The sequence below is a fragment of the Notolepis coatsorum genome, assembly GCF_963971535.1.
Source record: "Notolepis coatsorum genome assembly, chromosome: 7".
NCBI lineage: Eukaryota > Metazoa > Chordata > Actinopteri > Aulopiformes > Paralepididae > Notolepis > Notolepis coatsorum.
Window position 1 is genome coordinate 127,698,966 of NC_140171.1, and position 15,764 is coordinate 127,714,729.

Consider the following 15,764-nt stretch of genomic DNA (forward strand, 5'->3'; position numbering starts at 1 on the left):
TTCTGAAAGGTCACACTTTGTGTTGTAGTAACATTATTTGTCTGGTTTCCCCCGTTGGACTGAATTGCAGAGATGTAGCCAACTTTGAGTACCAATCAAAACACAAGATGTTTGGTCCAATTGATGAGATTTTGTAAAGAAAATTATCAACTGTTATGACGGCAGAAAAATATAATTTAGTTTGAAAATAACATGAATTATCCATTTAATGTACCGTAAATTATACTGAGTGGTCAAAAGCAGTTACTTAGTCTCTAAACAAATCCATAAGATAAAGGACTTCCAACATGGTAAGGTAATTGTCATAACATCACTGAGTTTTTCCCAACCATATGATTATAGAATCGTTTGATATTACTGGTAGCTAAAGACAATCCCATTATGCATTATGCTCAGTTTCGTTACAGCATTTCTCTCGACTTTGACACATGTACTAAAGTGGCTCGGGAGAAAATAAAGTTTGTTAAGTTGGAACTTCCAAGATTCCGAGAACTAAGTGAGCGGGACACAGACACGAGTCGTTATGCTGTGTTCATGTGGCTGTCAGGTTGCTGGTTCCCCGCCGTATATTATGTACTATTACTATACTATGTATTATGTATTATGTAATTCACCCCACTTGTTAGGGCCCTGCACTGGCTCCCCATTGCCGCACGAATCTGCTTCAAGGCCCTCGACCTGACATACCGTGCGGCAAAGGGAACCGCTCCCGCCTACCTCCGGTCAATGGTCTCTAACTACACACCCTCAAGACCCCTACGCTCTGCATCTTCTGGCCGTCTCAGACCCACTCCTATCCAATCTCCGGGAGGGTCATCAAGGAGAACCTGCCTTTTCTCAGTCCTTGCCCCACAATGGTGGAACGAACTGCCCACCCCAGTTAGGACAGCCGAAACCCGTCCAATCTTTCGCCGGCGACTAAAGACGCAGTTCTTCAACCGTTATCTAAAATAAATATATATCTTTTTAAATAAAAAAAGAAATCGAACCCTAACTAACCTATTGTCATACACTTGTCCTAATAAACTAACCTACACTGTAGCACTCAACACGTTGATGAACATTGTTACTCAGCTGATAGAGTTGTGCCCTTCCTGATGACTTGTCGTACAGAACTTGTAAGTCGCTTTGGATAAAAGCGTCAGCTAAATGACTAAATGAGTGAAAGTAACTTAAAGGAACACGCCAACTTTTTGGGAAATTAGCTTATTTGCCATCTACCCTGGAGTTAGACAAGCAGATACATACCCTTTTCTTCTCTGTGCATGCATTAGGCTTAGGGAACAGCCGCACCGTTAGCTTAGCGTCATTCACTGGAAGTAGGTGTGCCAGTGTAGCCTAGTTCCCAACAGTCACGAAATACACTCCAAATACAACTCCAAATCTTTCCTGTAAACATGTTGTGACCTGTGTATTTACCACGTGGAGAAATAAAAAAAAAAGCTGTTGCTTTTTGAAAAAAACTGGGGTTTTGAGACGATGAAATCACTGCGCCCAGGCAGCAGTGGTTCGGCAAAAGATGTCTATTTTTATTTTCTAACAGTCAGCTTAAGTTTAATGGGAAACTAATATAGGAACTTTTCCCCCTAACATGTCAAGAGTCTGGTGAAGAAAAAGCATCAAACTAATAATTCCAAATGGCACTATTCCTTTAAGGGAAACATACAGTAACTGGGCTATCTCAAGCCCCGCCCCCTTTTCCTCAAACCTCCAATCACAACGGTTGCAGACAGAAAGTGCCCATTGAAACCTTGATAATGATGTGAGGATATTAGAACAGGTAGCTACTCCCCACCCAGCATCACCTCTGCCTCTTTCTTCACATTCACAATGAGTATTTCAACATCACCAATCATCTTAGAAGCTCATTAGAATTTACACAATGATGAATGATGAGAGTGGCCATGTTGGATTTATGCAGGAACAGATACAAAAATATTTCGAACCCTTATAGACACATATCTTATCTTTTCATAGACAGGATGGGAAAAAACAAAAGGTCTGAGTCAGTACGTAAGCAAATAAGATATTGCTGTACCTTCCTGTGTAAACTGAGCTGTAGATACAACTACTAAACCTCTCCCATGTGATATACTTCCAATCAACATTAACATTTGAAAAAAGAAACAAAGAAGTTACCAACTGAGCAGCTACAGGACATTCTCATAAAAGGGACACAATCAATGTTTTGACCATGAGAAAAAACTATTCATTCAAAAAGGAGTGATGAACTCTGACTATTACTGTATACTGTGATAAGACACAAGTGTAGATAGTGTGTGTGTGTGTGTGTGTGTGTGTGTGTGTGTGTGTGTGTGTGTGTGTGTGTGTGTGTGTGTGTGTGTGCACACATGTGTGTGTGCGTGTGCACGTCAATTATTCAGTGAGTAAATAAGAGAGACATGCTTCCAGTGTTTAACAGACATACACACAAACTCATTGGTCTCTAAACTGCATATCAGTTATTCAGGCACTTGTTACAAAACAAACAAAAAGTATATATATATATAACTCAGAATCTGACATAGATGCAGAGGTGGAAAGTAACTACTTAACTGAATACTTCAGATGAAGAAGCATAGAACTCAGATGAACACAGTCTTCAAACCTACAGTCATAATAACCTTAAATGGTAAGTCAGCTAAAGACAGTAAAGGTCGAGTACTTTTGGATCATGTGTATATCACATTCATACTTTACAACTGCAAATAATATGAACTGTCCAAAAGATTTCAAAAACTCACTTATGGTTCTTTGTCACAACTATACTCAAGCTACTGTAATTGTTTTTGTTTCTTGAGAAGGCAAGTATTCGTAAAGTAATTTGTCAAGTATTTACTCCTTGAGTAATTTCCTGTTCTCGATTCTCGTCATTTACAAATAGTTATTCTAGACATTACCTTCCCAAATGTCAAATGGGTTTTGCCCAGGCTATCTGAGATGTTATTGAGTCATTGGGGAAACATGACATACGTAGGTGCTCCTTGCCGGGTTTGGTGTTTCCAGAGTAACAAGCATAAGCAAGCTGTTCACAACAATTTCTCACTGTGTTCAAGCAAATTAGCTTTAATTAACCAATTAGCTTTACTTAACCAATTAGTGATAACCGTCTGTAGTGTGGTAGTGAAAGGGTTAACCTTCTGTGGTGTGGTAGTGAAAGGGTTCAAATGTGGTGTGTTGCTGCACCAATCACAAAACGATACAATGGAAGAAAGAAACGGCTGGAAAATAAATGATAAAGAATTTAATTTGGACTATTTTGTTCAAATAAATGAGTTACAAAATATTCCACTGATTCAAGGAAGTATAAAATGATTGAGAAAAATACACAATAATAATGTCCTCTTTATGCAACAGTATCTCTCTGCTTGAGTAAATGTGTTTTAGTACTCTTTCTACCTCTGCATTCATGTCACATCTCCTTCTTTCTGGTCCTTTAATTCGTCCCAGAATAATAATAATAAAAAAAGAATAATTAAAACATCCTTCATTTACTCAACCACAGGGTGCAACAACCACTTACACGTTCCTTCATTTCCCGGTGACACGAAGGCGTACTACCACTTCAAGTTAAGCTCTATTGCTTTGATTCCACAGACTGTGCGTCATTGTGTTTTCCGTGTCAGAGGACCGGCATCCGTGCGTGTGCACTCATACACGTGTATGTGCACTCATATATGTGTATGTGCATGGATGCGTGCCTTTCTGTTGTATTTGGCGTTCGCCTTTTTTATGCTAATGCTTCAGTGAATCATGTTACTGTGTGTGTGTGTGTGTATGTGTGTGTGTGTGTGTGTGTGTGTGTGTGTGTGTGTGTGTGTGGGTTGGGCATCATTTGGATTTGAACAATTCCGGTTCCAATTCCGATTCTCCATTTGCAGGAGAAATTTAGATTTTTTTCATACTATTCACATTTTCAGTTGACTTGATACAGTTTAATTTGGTTGCTGTACTGTAACTATGGTATTAATTAACAAAGTAAAATAAAAAAAATTTTTTAATCGAAATTAAGAATCGAAATGCAAATATGTTACTTCCGGTTCCAGAACCGGAAGTTAGGAACTGGTTCCTATTAGAACCGGTTTTCGGTGCCCAACCCTATGTGTGTGTGTGTGCGTGAGTCAGAAGCTGGACTCAGGGACCGCCCTCTTGCGTCCCAGGGAGGTGGTGCTGTAGCGGGTCCTCTGCAGGGTGCCATAAGACGGCTTGTCTGTGGTCAGGGGCACGCGCGGGGGGGGCGGCGCTGCGCTCAGTCCGTTGCGGTGCAGGGAGGCCGTCCTGCGCAGGCTCTGCTGCTCCGCCTTGATGGGAATGTTGGAGGAGCTTTGGGAGCGCTTGATGTTGGCTGCGCTGCGTCCCGCCTTCCCGTTCGCCAGTTCCATGTCGCCTTTATAGCTCACGCCGCTGGGCTTACCTTCCGCCCCGGTGCCCCCTCCTGCCCCTCCGTTGGAGAGGGACGACCTGGAAGAGCCCCTGGTGCCCCCCGCCTTGCCTGCTCCCTTTCCAGACCCGCTCTCCTTTGACCTCTGTGAGTCCTTCTCTTTCTTCAGGAAGCTGCCTCTGAAGAAGGAGAGAAGCCCCTCGTGGCCCCTAAACTCCTCTCTCCTGGGCTTGGGATCCGCTCCGTGTGGACCCGCAGGTTCCCCTTGGATGTCTCCCCTATTGCCTTTCGCCCCCCCGTCCCCTTTGTCCCTTCGAAGGGTCCCGTCACGGGGGTTGTTGTTGGAGGTGGACTGGACACCGGCGCTGGAGCTCTTCGTCATCTCAGAACCCTGCTTCCTGGTGTCCTTCCTCCTCGTCAGCGTGTTGCTGCTGGAGCTGCTGCTCATGGTGGCGGCCTTCGTGCTCCGTTCAGCCTCGTCTCTCGCCTGGCTCCCCTTGGTGCTGCGTTCAGCCTCGTCTCTTGCCTGGCTCCCCTTGGCGCTGCGTTCAGCCTCGTCTCTCGCCTGGCTCCCCTTGGCGCTGCGTTCAGCCTCGTCTCTCGCCTGGCTCCCCTTGGCACTGCGTTCAGCCTCGTCTCTCGCCTGGCTCCCCTTGGCGCTGCGTCTCAGACTGGCCGTCTTGTCCGGTGGCCTCCTCTGGCCCTCAGACCCCTGCTGGGACTCAGGCTCCTCTCCCGCCCGGCCGATGCAGCTCAGAGTGGCCCTGCTTGGCGACCAAACTCTAGCCTTGCTCTCGGAGATCTCCTTGGTGCCCGTTGTCTGTCCGGTCATCAGCGTCGTGATGGGGTCCTTGGTACATCGCGGCCGGCGGCCAGACTCCAGGTACTCCACCAGCTCCACCGGGGCCGGCGCGGGGATAGGGGGAGGTGTTGGCTGGGGTTTCCGTCTCTCCTTGGAGCCCAGGGACCAGCGCAGAGGGAGCACTTTGCTCAGGGTGTCCTTGGTCTTGGTGGGGGTTCTCATGCTGACGCTGCGGCCCTGGAGGCCCCGGATAAACGGCCTGTTCTCAAATCCACCTGACATATAGAGATAGGAAATCATATTTATAATCTTCACTAAATATTTTAATTACCTTTTAATTATCTAGATAATGAAACATGACACTACTAACAACACTACCAACAAGGTAAATGAAACAGCAACACTAACAACAAGGGAAATGAAACAACACTAACAACACTACTAACAAGGGAAATGAAACAGCAACACTAACAACAAGGGAAATGAAACAACACTAACAACACTACTAACAAGTTAAATGAAACAACACTAACAACACTACTAACAAGGGAAATGAAACAACACTACTAACAAGGGAAATGAAACACTACTAACAAGGGAAATGAAACACTACTAACAACACTACTAACAAGGGAAATGAAACACTACTAACAACACTACTAACAAGTTAAATGAAACAACACTAACAACACTACTAACAAGTGAAATGAAACAACACTAACAACACTACTAACAAGGGAAATGAAACACTACTAACAACACTACTAACAAGTTAAATGAAACAACACTAACAACACTACTAACAAGGGAAATGAAACAACACTAACAACACTACTAACAAGGGAAATGAAACAACACTAACAACACTACTAACAAGGGAAATTAAACAACACTAACAACACTACTAACAAGGGAAATGAAACAACACTAACAACACTACTAAAAAGGGAAATGAAACAACACTAACAACACTACTAACAAGGTAAATTAAACACTACTAACAACACTACTAAAAAGGGAAATTAAACAACACTAACAACACTACTATGGTGATAATGATGAACCAGATGATGACAGGACTATTTGAACACAATGACATGAGATGAGATGGAATCATTCATTAGATGTGATTCGAAAGACTTTAAAAGAAGAATGCCACCCATTTTAAGAATTCATCCCGTGGGATGAGACAGGACCTTTCCAGTCTCCACCACTCTCTCCTGAAGTTAGAAATCAGAGAGAAAACCGTCCAATCGGTGATGTAACGGGGATATAAAATCTGGGGCTGCTCCAATGCACTCCATAGACAATAAATAGGGCTCTGACTTTGTGACGCCATAAAAGGTTGGCGGGGGCTCTTAGACCCAAATGAGGTTTTAATGTCTGGTTCAGGCCTTCTAGCAATGCTAGAATATAAACCTCATTTGGGTGTAAAGAGTTCACGCAAACATTTTATGACCTCACAAAGTCAGAGCCACATTTATTTGTCTACGGAGCGGCCCCCAGATTTGACATCCCAGTTCCAGTAAGCAAAACAGAGGAGGCTCTCTCACCTTTCTCCTCTCTCAGGGGGTCATCGCGGAACACCGGAGACTCCGGGGAGTCCGGTACGGAGGAGGGGCAGGTGGTGGAGGAACGAGACACCAGGCTGCCTCTCTTACTGTCCCCCGTCAGACGGACCAGCCAGTGGTCCGACATGGATGAACTGGTGGAGCCTGACGGAGAGGGAGAGAGAGAGAGAGAGAGGGGAGAGAGAGAGAGAGAGAGAGAGGCATATAAACCTTATGCAACCTTCGTTTTTATGGGTTATATTGTTGCTTGTTATGGGTTTGAAAGCACAGTAGGTGAAGCTTTTCAGTGAAAACCATTGGCTCTAAATGTATTACCATTTCAGATTTCACCTTCGATTGTCCTAGGAATTATACAAAAATGCACCCGTTTTAGACAGAACAAATCATATATGTGTTTATCTGAGACTCAATAACTGTTGTCTATTTATCAACAACAAAAGATTATAGAATAACAACAGACCAGTGATCAGCTCTGCGTACCTTTGTGTAGCATTCATATAATGTTGTGTGTTTGTCCACCTTTGGGGACAGAGCTTTCAGTGTGGCAGCTCCCACCCTCTGGAACCCCCTCCCCGCAGAACTCCGCAACGCCCCCCAACTCTGGACTCCTTCAAAAAACTCCTCAAAACGCACCTCTTCAACATGGCCTTTGACCCCTAACGTCCTACATTGAATGTTGTGTGTCTGTCCACCATGTCTGTTAATTGTTGTTTTTCGCCCCATGTAAAGCGACATTGGGTTTCATGAAAGGCACTATAGAAAAACCAAGTTATTATTATTATGATTATGACCTCTGATGGAGCTGCTGGCCGACCAGGGGGGGATGGTGTTGCGTCTCTGGTAGAACAGGATGTAGGCCCCCCTGGTGCACACCTCCTCCTCCGGCACCAGGTCCACGCTGCTGTCGTCATAGCTGTACCACTGGCCGTCCACGGAGTTCCTACAGTAGGCTGCATTAGAAAATCAATGTCAACTGAATGAATGAATGAATGAATGAATGAATGAATGAAGTTTTTTATTTTACGGTCTCTTATTTACAGACAAATCAAAAACACCAGTGTGGAAAAATAATAAAAATAGAAAATCACAAATGTACATAATAAGGCAAGCTCACACACAAAATCCAAAATCAACGACCGAAAAAAAGGAATAGGCTGAAGCACGTCATGCTTATTTTTGCCCATCCTTTACAAATTCTTAAAAACGAAATATATTTTTATATAAGAAAAAAAACTGAAAATATGCTGCAAGGTAAAACTTTTTTTTTTAAAGAATGTTTTACAGTTTACTCAAAACTGTACTCCTGAATTATTATTATTATTATTATTATTATTATTATTATTATTATTATTATTATTATTATTATTATTATTATTATTATTATTATTATTATCCCAAATTATTTATTAATTGATTAATTTCAAAAGTAATAGTATTCCTTTACGTATTACTCCCTGGGAGAAGTAATCTGTTACACTACACATTATAATTTATTACTTTTCCATTGGACCCCCCCCCCCCCCCCCCACAACTGGCAATTGCTTCCTTTCGTGTCCTCTGTGTGAATGATCATGTTTGGGTAACCAAACCAAACCAAACCAAACCAAAACCACAACAACCACATCTCGCACAACACCAGATGCGCAAGATACGGCAAAGACAGAACTGCATTGAGCTTAGATCTTTGTTTCCAACAGAGCACATGTCTGGTTTGCTAACTGGAAACCAGTAGCTGTTTTCCTGCAGCATTAGACGTTTAGTAACGACTACAAAAGCACAGCTGGCTCAACAGAAGTGTGAAGTAGGGGCTCCTCGGAGACCGAGCTGAGGGTTTACTACTGTTTCATTCAGAGTCCCCACTGTTTGATATTGGATCTTCTTACTGTGCGAGTGCAGTTCTGGATAGATTACAGATCAACAATGATGTTCTTCAAAAAATCTAAGTAATGGAGTAACGACACATTTTCTTTATGGAAACTATAATATCAATCAATTTCAATAAATTTCTTTAATGACCACCCAGCCAGTGATTAGTGATTAGTGAAATTGAAATATTATTACTGTAACGCATTACTAGTAATGCGTCACTGCCCGAACACTGTCGAATGAAGAAGTCCATTGGTACCGAGCCTCTTTGTTGTATTTAGAATTAATTAATTTATTTTACATTTTATTTTGGATTTCATGGTGTTTTTGTTTTGTTCTTGATTTTTTATTTTTTTTTTATAATTTTTTAGCATTTTTACAGCTTTATTGGTCACGCAGGACCGACAGAGGAGAGAGCGAACGGGAGGAGAGGTGGGGAGGACATGCGACAAATAACGACAGAAGCTGGGATCGAACCCGGGTCGGTCGCGTAGGTGCGCGAGGCACTATGGTATGCGCCACGAGGGCGCCCCTGTTCTTGATTTATTGTGATGTTTCTTCTTGACTTGTTTAAAGGAGACGTGTCCGGCCCATGGGGACATTAAAGTGTGTTGTCGGGCTTTACAAATATATTTGATTTGAAAAATAAATTTGATTTACTGTATATACTATAGTGTGGTGAGTAAAACAGTGATACAGTATCACAGCACTCATAGAATGTCTCACTATGCATGTTTGGGACTAGATGTTGTATAAATACATGCACTTAATACGATACTCTCTTCCCGAGTGAGTGAGTGAGAGATTGACAGGAGAGTTTGTGAATGGGTGAGCTGATGGAGCTATCTCAAACTCTGCCCCCTTTTCTTGATCCTCCAATCACAACTGTTGCAAAGTCTGTTTGTATGAGGGAAGCAAGAGTTGTGAGGAGGGTCAAGGAGAGAGGGAGGGGGTTTGCAATCAGTCAATTCAACAAGTATAGGCGAAGACATCAGCGAATAAGCATAGGGAGGTGTAGTCTGACATCACTTTAGTTTCCCTCGCGGTCCACCCGTATAGGAATTTATCATTTGGAAAATGTATTATCGGCTATTGTAATAATTCTGCCTCATGAACATTGGCAAGCTTTCCATTTTTGCACAAAATGCAAGCATTTTTGGTTGAAATAAAATTATACGTAATTATTTTACAATTAATTGTGAATTGTTTCATGTTGAGCTATAGATTGTGGATGAATACACACACTTTATTTGTTTTAAACGAGACGATTTAGAAAGGATTTAGCAATTTCCAGCAAGGTGGACCGGCCGGAAACAACAATGACGTAACCACTACACCTCCCTATACAGACTATACAGTACCAGTGTAGTGGCCTCCATGCATGCCTCCGTGGTGGTTGCACACAGCATACAGGTCGTACAGGTAGTCCAGGGGCAGCGTCAGGTCGGAGGGCTGGTTGTGCTTCCAGGCCGGGGGCCAGGGGCCCAGATTCAGGTTCCTCATGCTCTGGCTCCTCTTCACCACATGGGGCGCCATGTCCAACCCAGCCAGGGGGAAACGCACCAGGGTGGACAGCTTGTTCCTCCGCTCGCCCACCTGTTCCAACATTCCTTATTGTTTACATGTTTGAATCATTATAGCACAGAATATGTTTCTGTGGCCTAACTCTTTCACAACCACACTACAGAAGGTTAACCTTTCACTACCACACTACAGATGGTTAACCGTCTGTAGTGTGGTAGTGAAAGGGTTAACCCTTTGTCGTGTGGCAGTGAAAGGGTTAACCTTCTGTAGTGTGGTTGTGAAAGGGTTAACCCTTTGGTAGTGTGGTAGTGAACGGGTTAATAATAATAATAGATTTAATTTGAAGAGAGAAGTGCCTTTCTCAGACTCAAGGACACTGTACAAGGAGAGAGAATCACACCACTCATCTACTCAAAACAGCTAATCAAAGACTATTTCACCTCAGACAACTCAGGAAATACAAGGTCCAATTCTACACAGCCATAATACAAAACATTCTGTCATTATCCATTACTGTATGGTACGGCAACACACCCAAACACACACTACACAGACTAGATAGGATCATAAAAAGGGCATCCAAAATCATCAACTGCAAACTCCCCACTCTGGATTCCATACACAAACATCATACCATCACACGCGCAAACAAAATCATTAATCATTAGTGACCCTCTGCACCCAGCTCACCACCTCTTCCAACACCTCCCCTCTGGTAGGAGGTTCAGGTCACCGGGTAGTCGAACTGGGAGGTTCAATCATAGTTTCTTCCCCAAGGCCATACAACTGCTCAACTCCTCCTAATTTTACCCCATGCTGTTATGTTTCGTTACGTTGTACCTGATGTCTGTATTTTTTCGTACTGTACTGTTCCATGTGTCTTTTATGTTATTTGTGGTGTATTGTCGCAGCTACCACCTGAACCGTGCTTGAATTCCACCGGCCTGGCTGTGTGGCAATAAAAGGAACTTGAACTTGAGAAGCTATATAAAAGAAAGGGTAGATATTAGAAATATATAGTAAAAAAAAACAACAGTTAAATAGGGGGGAATCTGAACGAAGCTTTACACAGTGGGTATAAAATAAATCAGTTTGTATTCTTTTTAGTATTACATTTACCGAAATGTTCGCACTATAAGCCGCACCTGAATATAAGCCGCAGCGGCTAAATTGAATGATGTGTACATATATAAGCCGCACTGGACTATAAGCTGCAGGTGTTTTAATGTTTAATTACCATATGTAATTAGCATTGGGACACAATACTGTCAGACAAATAACAAGAATTAACTAATTTACAAGTTGTATTAAGTTTAGCAAATAAGGGAACAGATAAATAACATTTCAATGCAGTCAAGAAAGCAATATTTAGATTTTTACATTTTCGGGTTTGGTCACGTCGAGTCACATATAAGCCGCAGGGTCGAAAAATGGGGAAAAAAGGCGCGGCTTATAGTCCGAAAATTACGGTACATTTTGTCATTTAGCTGACTCTTTTATCCAAAGCGACTTACAAGTTTTGTACAACAAGACAGCAGGAAGGGTACAACTCTATCAGCTGAGTAACAATGTTCATCAACGTGTTGAGTGCTACAGTGTTGGTTAGTATATTAGGACAAGTGCATGACAGTAAGGTTAGTTAGGGTTAGATTTATTTTATTTATGTAAATGTAAATGTAGTATTCGTTTTATATATTTAGTTATTAACATACTCAAATCAGATATTTCATTAAAAAAGTAATTCTATTTTCTAGTGGATTAAGTCAATGTGATGAAAATAATAAAATTATATTATGAGTTATTTATATAAAAAAAAGTATAATGAAAAAGCACTTAAAATGCACCATCTAACTATAAAGGAAGGAATCCGTATGTGTGTGTGTGTCTTTTCAAATATCTCGAGAAGTCAGATGAGCGGTTCTAGTCTAGAACACAGCAAGCAGCCATACCATGGTTCTCTAGAACACAGCAAGCAGCCATACCACGGTTCTCTAGTCTAGAACACAGCAAGCAGCCATACCATGGTTCTCTAGAACACAGCAAGCAGCCATACCATGGTTCTCTAGAACACAGCAAGCAGCCATACCGCGGTTCTCTAGAACACAGCAAGCAGCCATACCACGGTTCTCTAGAACGCTGAAAGGAGCCATACCATGGTTATCTAGAACTCTGAAAGGAGCCATACTGTACCATTCTCGGCTGTATCTATCTACCGTATCATATCTATGTCTGGTGCATTTGTCTGCGCTGGTTGCGTGTAACGGAGGCTAGAGAGAGGCACTTGTCCCTGGTTTTATAATAAAATGGCAAAAAGACAAATATATATAATGTTACAACAAGCATTGGAACTTGTTGTGGAACTGCAGTAGTTGTGGAGGCAAAAACATCTTCCTATCCAGCCAAAATCACCATTTTCAACTGGGGTGCCTTGCCTTAATATGAATGTCCAAACAAAACAAAGCAGCATATCATTACACAGAGAAATTATTAAATGAATGTTAAAAAAAAAAAAAACTGAACCAAATATATTCCTCAGCGAAACAAGACAGAAAAACAAACAGAAATAGTTGTACCTGTCTGAAGCGTTTGAGGTGCAGGATGAGGATGTCAGGGAGAGTCCACAGGCTCATCTTCACCACGCCCTGCTGCAGCTGCTTACAGTGGGGGCACTTCCACGCATCGTCTGGGGCAAGCTGGAGGCAATCAATACATCAATAAATCAATAAATCAATAAATCAATAAATCAGGCATCAGTCAGTCAATATTTTGTGAAGCAGAGACAAAGAAATAATCAGATATAGTATTGTTTCAATCATAATTCACTTAAAGGGGACCATTTAAAAAGTAATTTATTATGTTCTTCTTGGTCCAGGACAGTTCAGTCAGTATTTATGAACAATAAAATAATAAATTAATTAATTAATTAATAAATAAATAATAAAATCTCTCCTAAAGCTAGACATGTGAACCTGTTGTACCAAAGCCCCTCTCTGTACAAGCTGACTGAGGCTCACTGACCTTGACCCCACAGTGCGACACAAAGTCAATAATCAGCAGCTTGTACAGACAGGAGTGTGACCCCATTAACTTTGGATTGGTTTGCGGCTAATAACTATCCGGAGCTAGTATGAGGAACAGCATGGATTTGTGCTGAGAAAGGACTCTGATCCACTCTGAAACCATTGGTGAGCAAGAAATAGGGCTAGTGGTCCGAACCCAGAACTATCCCTTTAATACTTTTACCAGCCCATTCACTGCACTGCACTCTGGGTAAAGCCTGGTGGTGAAAAACCGCCTCTCTACCAGGTCAGAGGCCTCTGACAATGACGTACGTAGCACATCCAAACACGACCTCCATAAGCAGAGGCTGGTTAACCCTTTCACTACCACACTAGAGAAGGTTAACCTTCTGTATTGTCGCAGTGAAAGGGGTTAACACTTGGGTAGTGTGGCAGTGAAAGGGTTAACTCCGGTGAACCCCTGAGACAGACACCACTACTACTAAAATTGACTTCTTCCATCTTCGTAATATCGCAAAAATTCACCCCATTTTAACTCTGGCTGATGCTTAAACCATAATTCATGCTTTTGTCTCATCACGTCTAGACTACTGTAATGCACTTTTTTCAGGCCTACCTAATTCAAGCATCAAAAATCTTCAACTCGTGCAAAATGCGGCTGCACGGATACTAACTAAAACTAGAAAATGTGATCACATCACACCAGTTTTGTCCGGCCTACACTGGCTTCCTATTCAAGCCCGATCTGACTTTAAAGTGCTACTCCTCACCTACAAAATTTTTAATGGGCTCGCACCGCTCTATCTATCCGATCTCATCTCTCGATACTCGCCCGCTCATGCTCTGCGCTCACAAAATGCGGGGCTTCTATCGATTCCTAGGGTTAAAAAGAAATCCGCCGGCCACAGAGCCTTGGTCTACCGCGCTCCCTACCTGTGTAACAAATTACCTGCCGTCGTCAGGGGCGCCTCCTCTGTCGAAGCTTTTAAATCCCTGCTTAAGACCCATCTTTTCTCTCTCTCCTTCAACCTACCCTGATCTCACCTGGTCGGGGACTGACCCTTAGATTAAGCTGTCTAGTTTAGTTAGGATGTATATTTGCTTCCATGTCTGCTTTTCTGCAGACATGGAAAAACCTTTTTAACCTCTGTCTCTGTCTCAACCGGTCCCATGGAACAGCTTCAAATCGCCTTCTGTCTGGCCTGCAGTGCTGAACCTTCTGAGTGGCTTCTCCTGAGCTATTGTATCTCATCCTGTATCCATACGCTTGCAGTAGTTCTATCTATTACTCAATTTCTCAATTTTCTTATATACTATGATTCTATTGTCACCATGTATGCATATGCTCACTACATTTTATTGCTCCATCCCCGCCCACTACAAACATGGGAACTCTCTAACTCTCATATACACTGAGACAGGCCCAAAATCACTCCTGGCGCGGGGTTCAACCAATTACCCTGTGGGTTAACAGCCCAGCTTTGTCATTATCAGAATCTATAAAACACTTGTGCCATAATCATAAACTGTGATAATGACAATGTTGGCTGTTAAGCCACAGGGTAATTGTTTGAATTAGCTTGTGGGTTAACAGCCAACTTTGTCATTATCAGCACGATGGCTTAGTGTGCTTTTCTGCTTCTTGGGGAGCTCTAACTTTAAACAGGGTTCCCACAGACATTGCAAATAAAAATTCAAGGACTTTCAAGCACTTTCCTAAGCACTATTTTTTTTATTGTAAAAGGGCATTTAAAAGGATACAATTCACTTTAAAATGCTGTGGTTAAAAGGCCAGCGTTCTAAAGTATAGGAATACGTGGCAGTGTTTGCAGGGCTATAACTATATTCTATATTATAGCTATGGATACAATACTATGGCCCATTTGACATAGAGTATCTATCGTTCAATATGTGAAAAAGAATTTTTTTTTTCATCCATACATTCCCGTTTTATACCGTGGTGAATATAAGTATGGTTTTAGAGCGGTCTAGGGTAATTCCTGGGAGGCTGGTAATAGCGCGCAACGTGTATTATACTAAATGCATTGGCATGTCGTCCCTACACACGATACAATAAAAAAATCAAATGCATATGATAGGTATTATGTCCCATCATGAATGCATGAAAGGGTGGGGGGAGGGGGGAGTTTTTTGATGCTTTGATCGTCACCAACGGAATATGTTGCGGACTAACGTTACACACATGCGCTCGGATCGCAATGAAGACATTCTTGGATAAACGCAAGATTGATATCATATAGCCCTTACCTTGACTAGGATGTACCCCAAAAAGAATATTCCAATTATCTGATCGCCATTCCAAGTATTGATGTCCATTGTTTCGCCAACATAATCCACCACAGAACATGGATCGGGAGTACTTGATTCTTCTCAATCTGAGCGTTATAACCGCTCCCCTTGCCCGGAGAAAAATAGCCGACCCGGACCCATATAATCGACGCACAGTCCAAGACACAAGGTTTCAAAGGGTGCTCGATACCGCCGCCTGGTAGGATGTGGCCGGTATTGCACTTTTGCGATCGCAGACTCATTCCCTATGATAACACCATGCTCCCTGGATGGATAATGAATGGAAATAT

General features: G+C 42.3%; 1 protein-coding gene across 1 annotated transcript in view; it reads right to left on the reverse strand.

Moving 5' to 3' along the window:
- Positions 1-1,515: 1,515 nt before the first annotated feature.
- usp43a (ubiquitin specific peptidase 43a) overlaps positions 1,516-15,764 on the reverse strand; it is a 159,236-nt gene continuing 144,987 nt past the window's right edge. The window contains exons 10-14 of the mRNA XM_084319112.1: positions 12,718-12,837; positions 9,982-10,216; positions 7,546-7,704; positions 6,737-6,898; positions 1,516-5,458 (exon numbers count right to left, since the gene is read on the reverse strand). Of these exons, the coding sequence (XP_084175238.1) occupies positions 4,122-5,458; positions 6,737-6,898; positions 7,546-7,704; positions 9,982-10,216; positions 12,718-12,837 (2,013 nt within the window). The 3' untranslated portion in view covers positions 1,516-4,121. The remainder of the gene's footprint in view (positions 5,459-6,736; positions 6,899-7,545; positions 7,705-9,981; positions 10,217-12,717; positions 12,838-15,764) is intronic.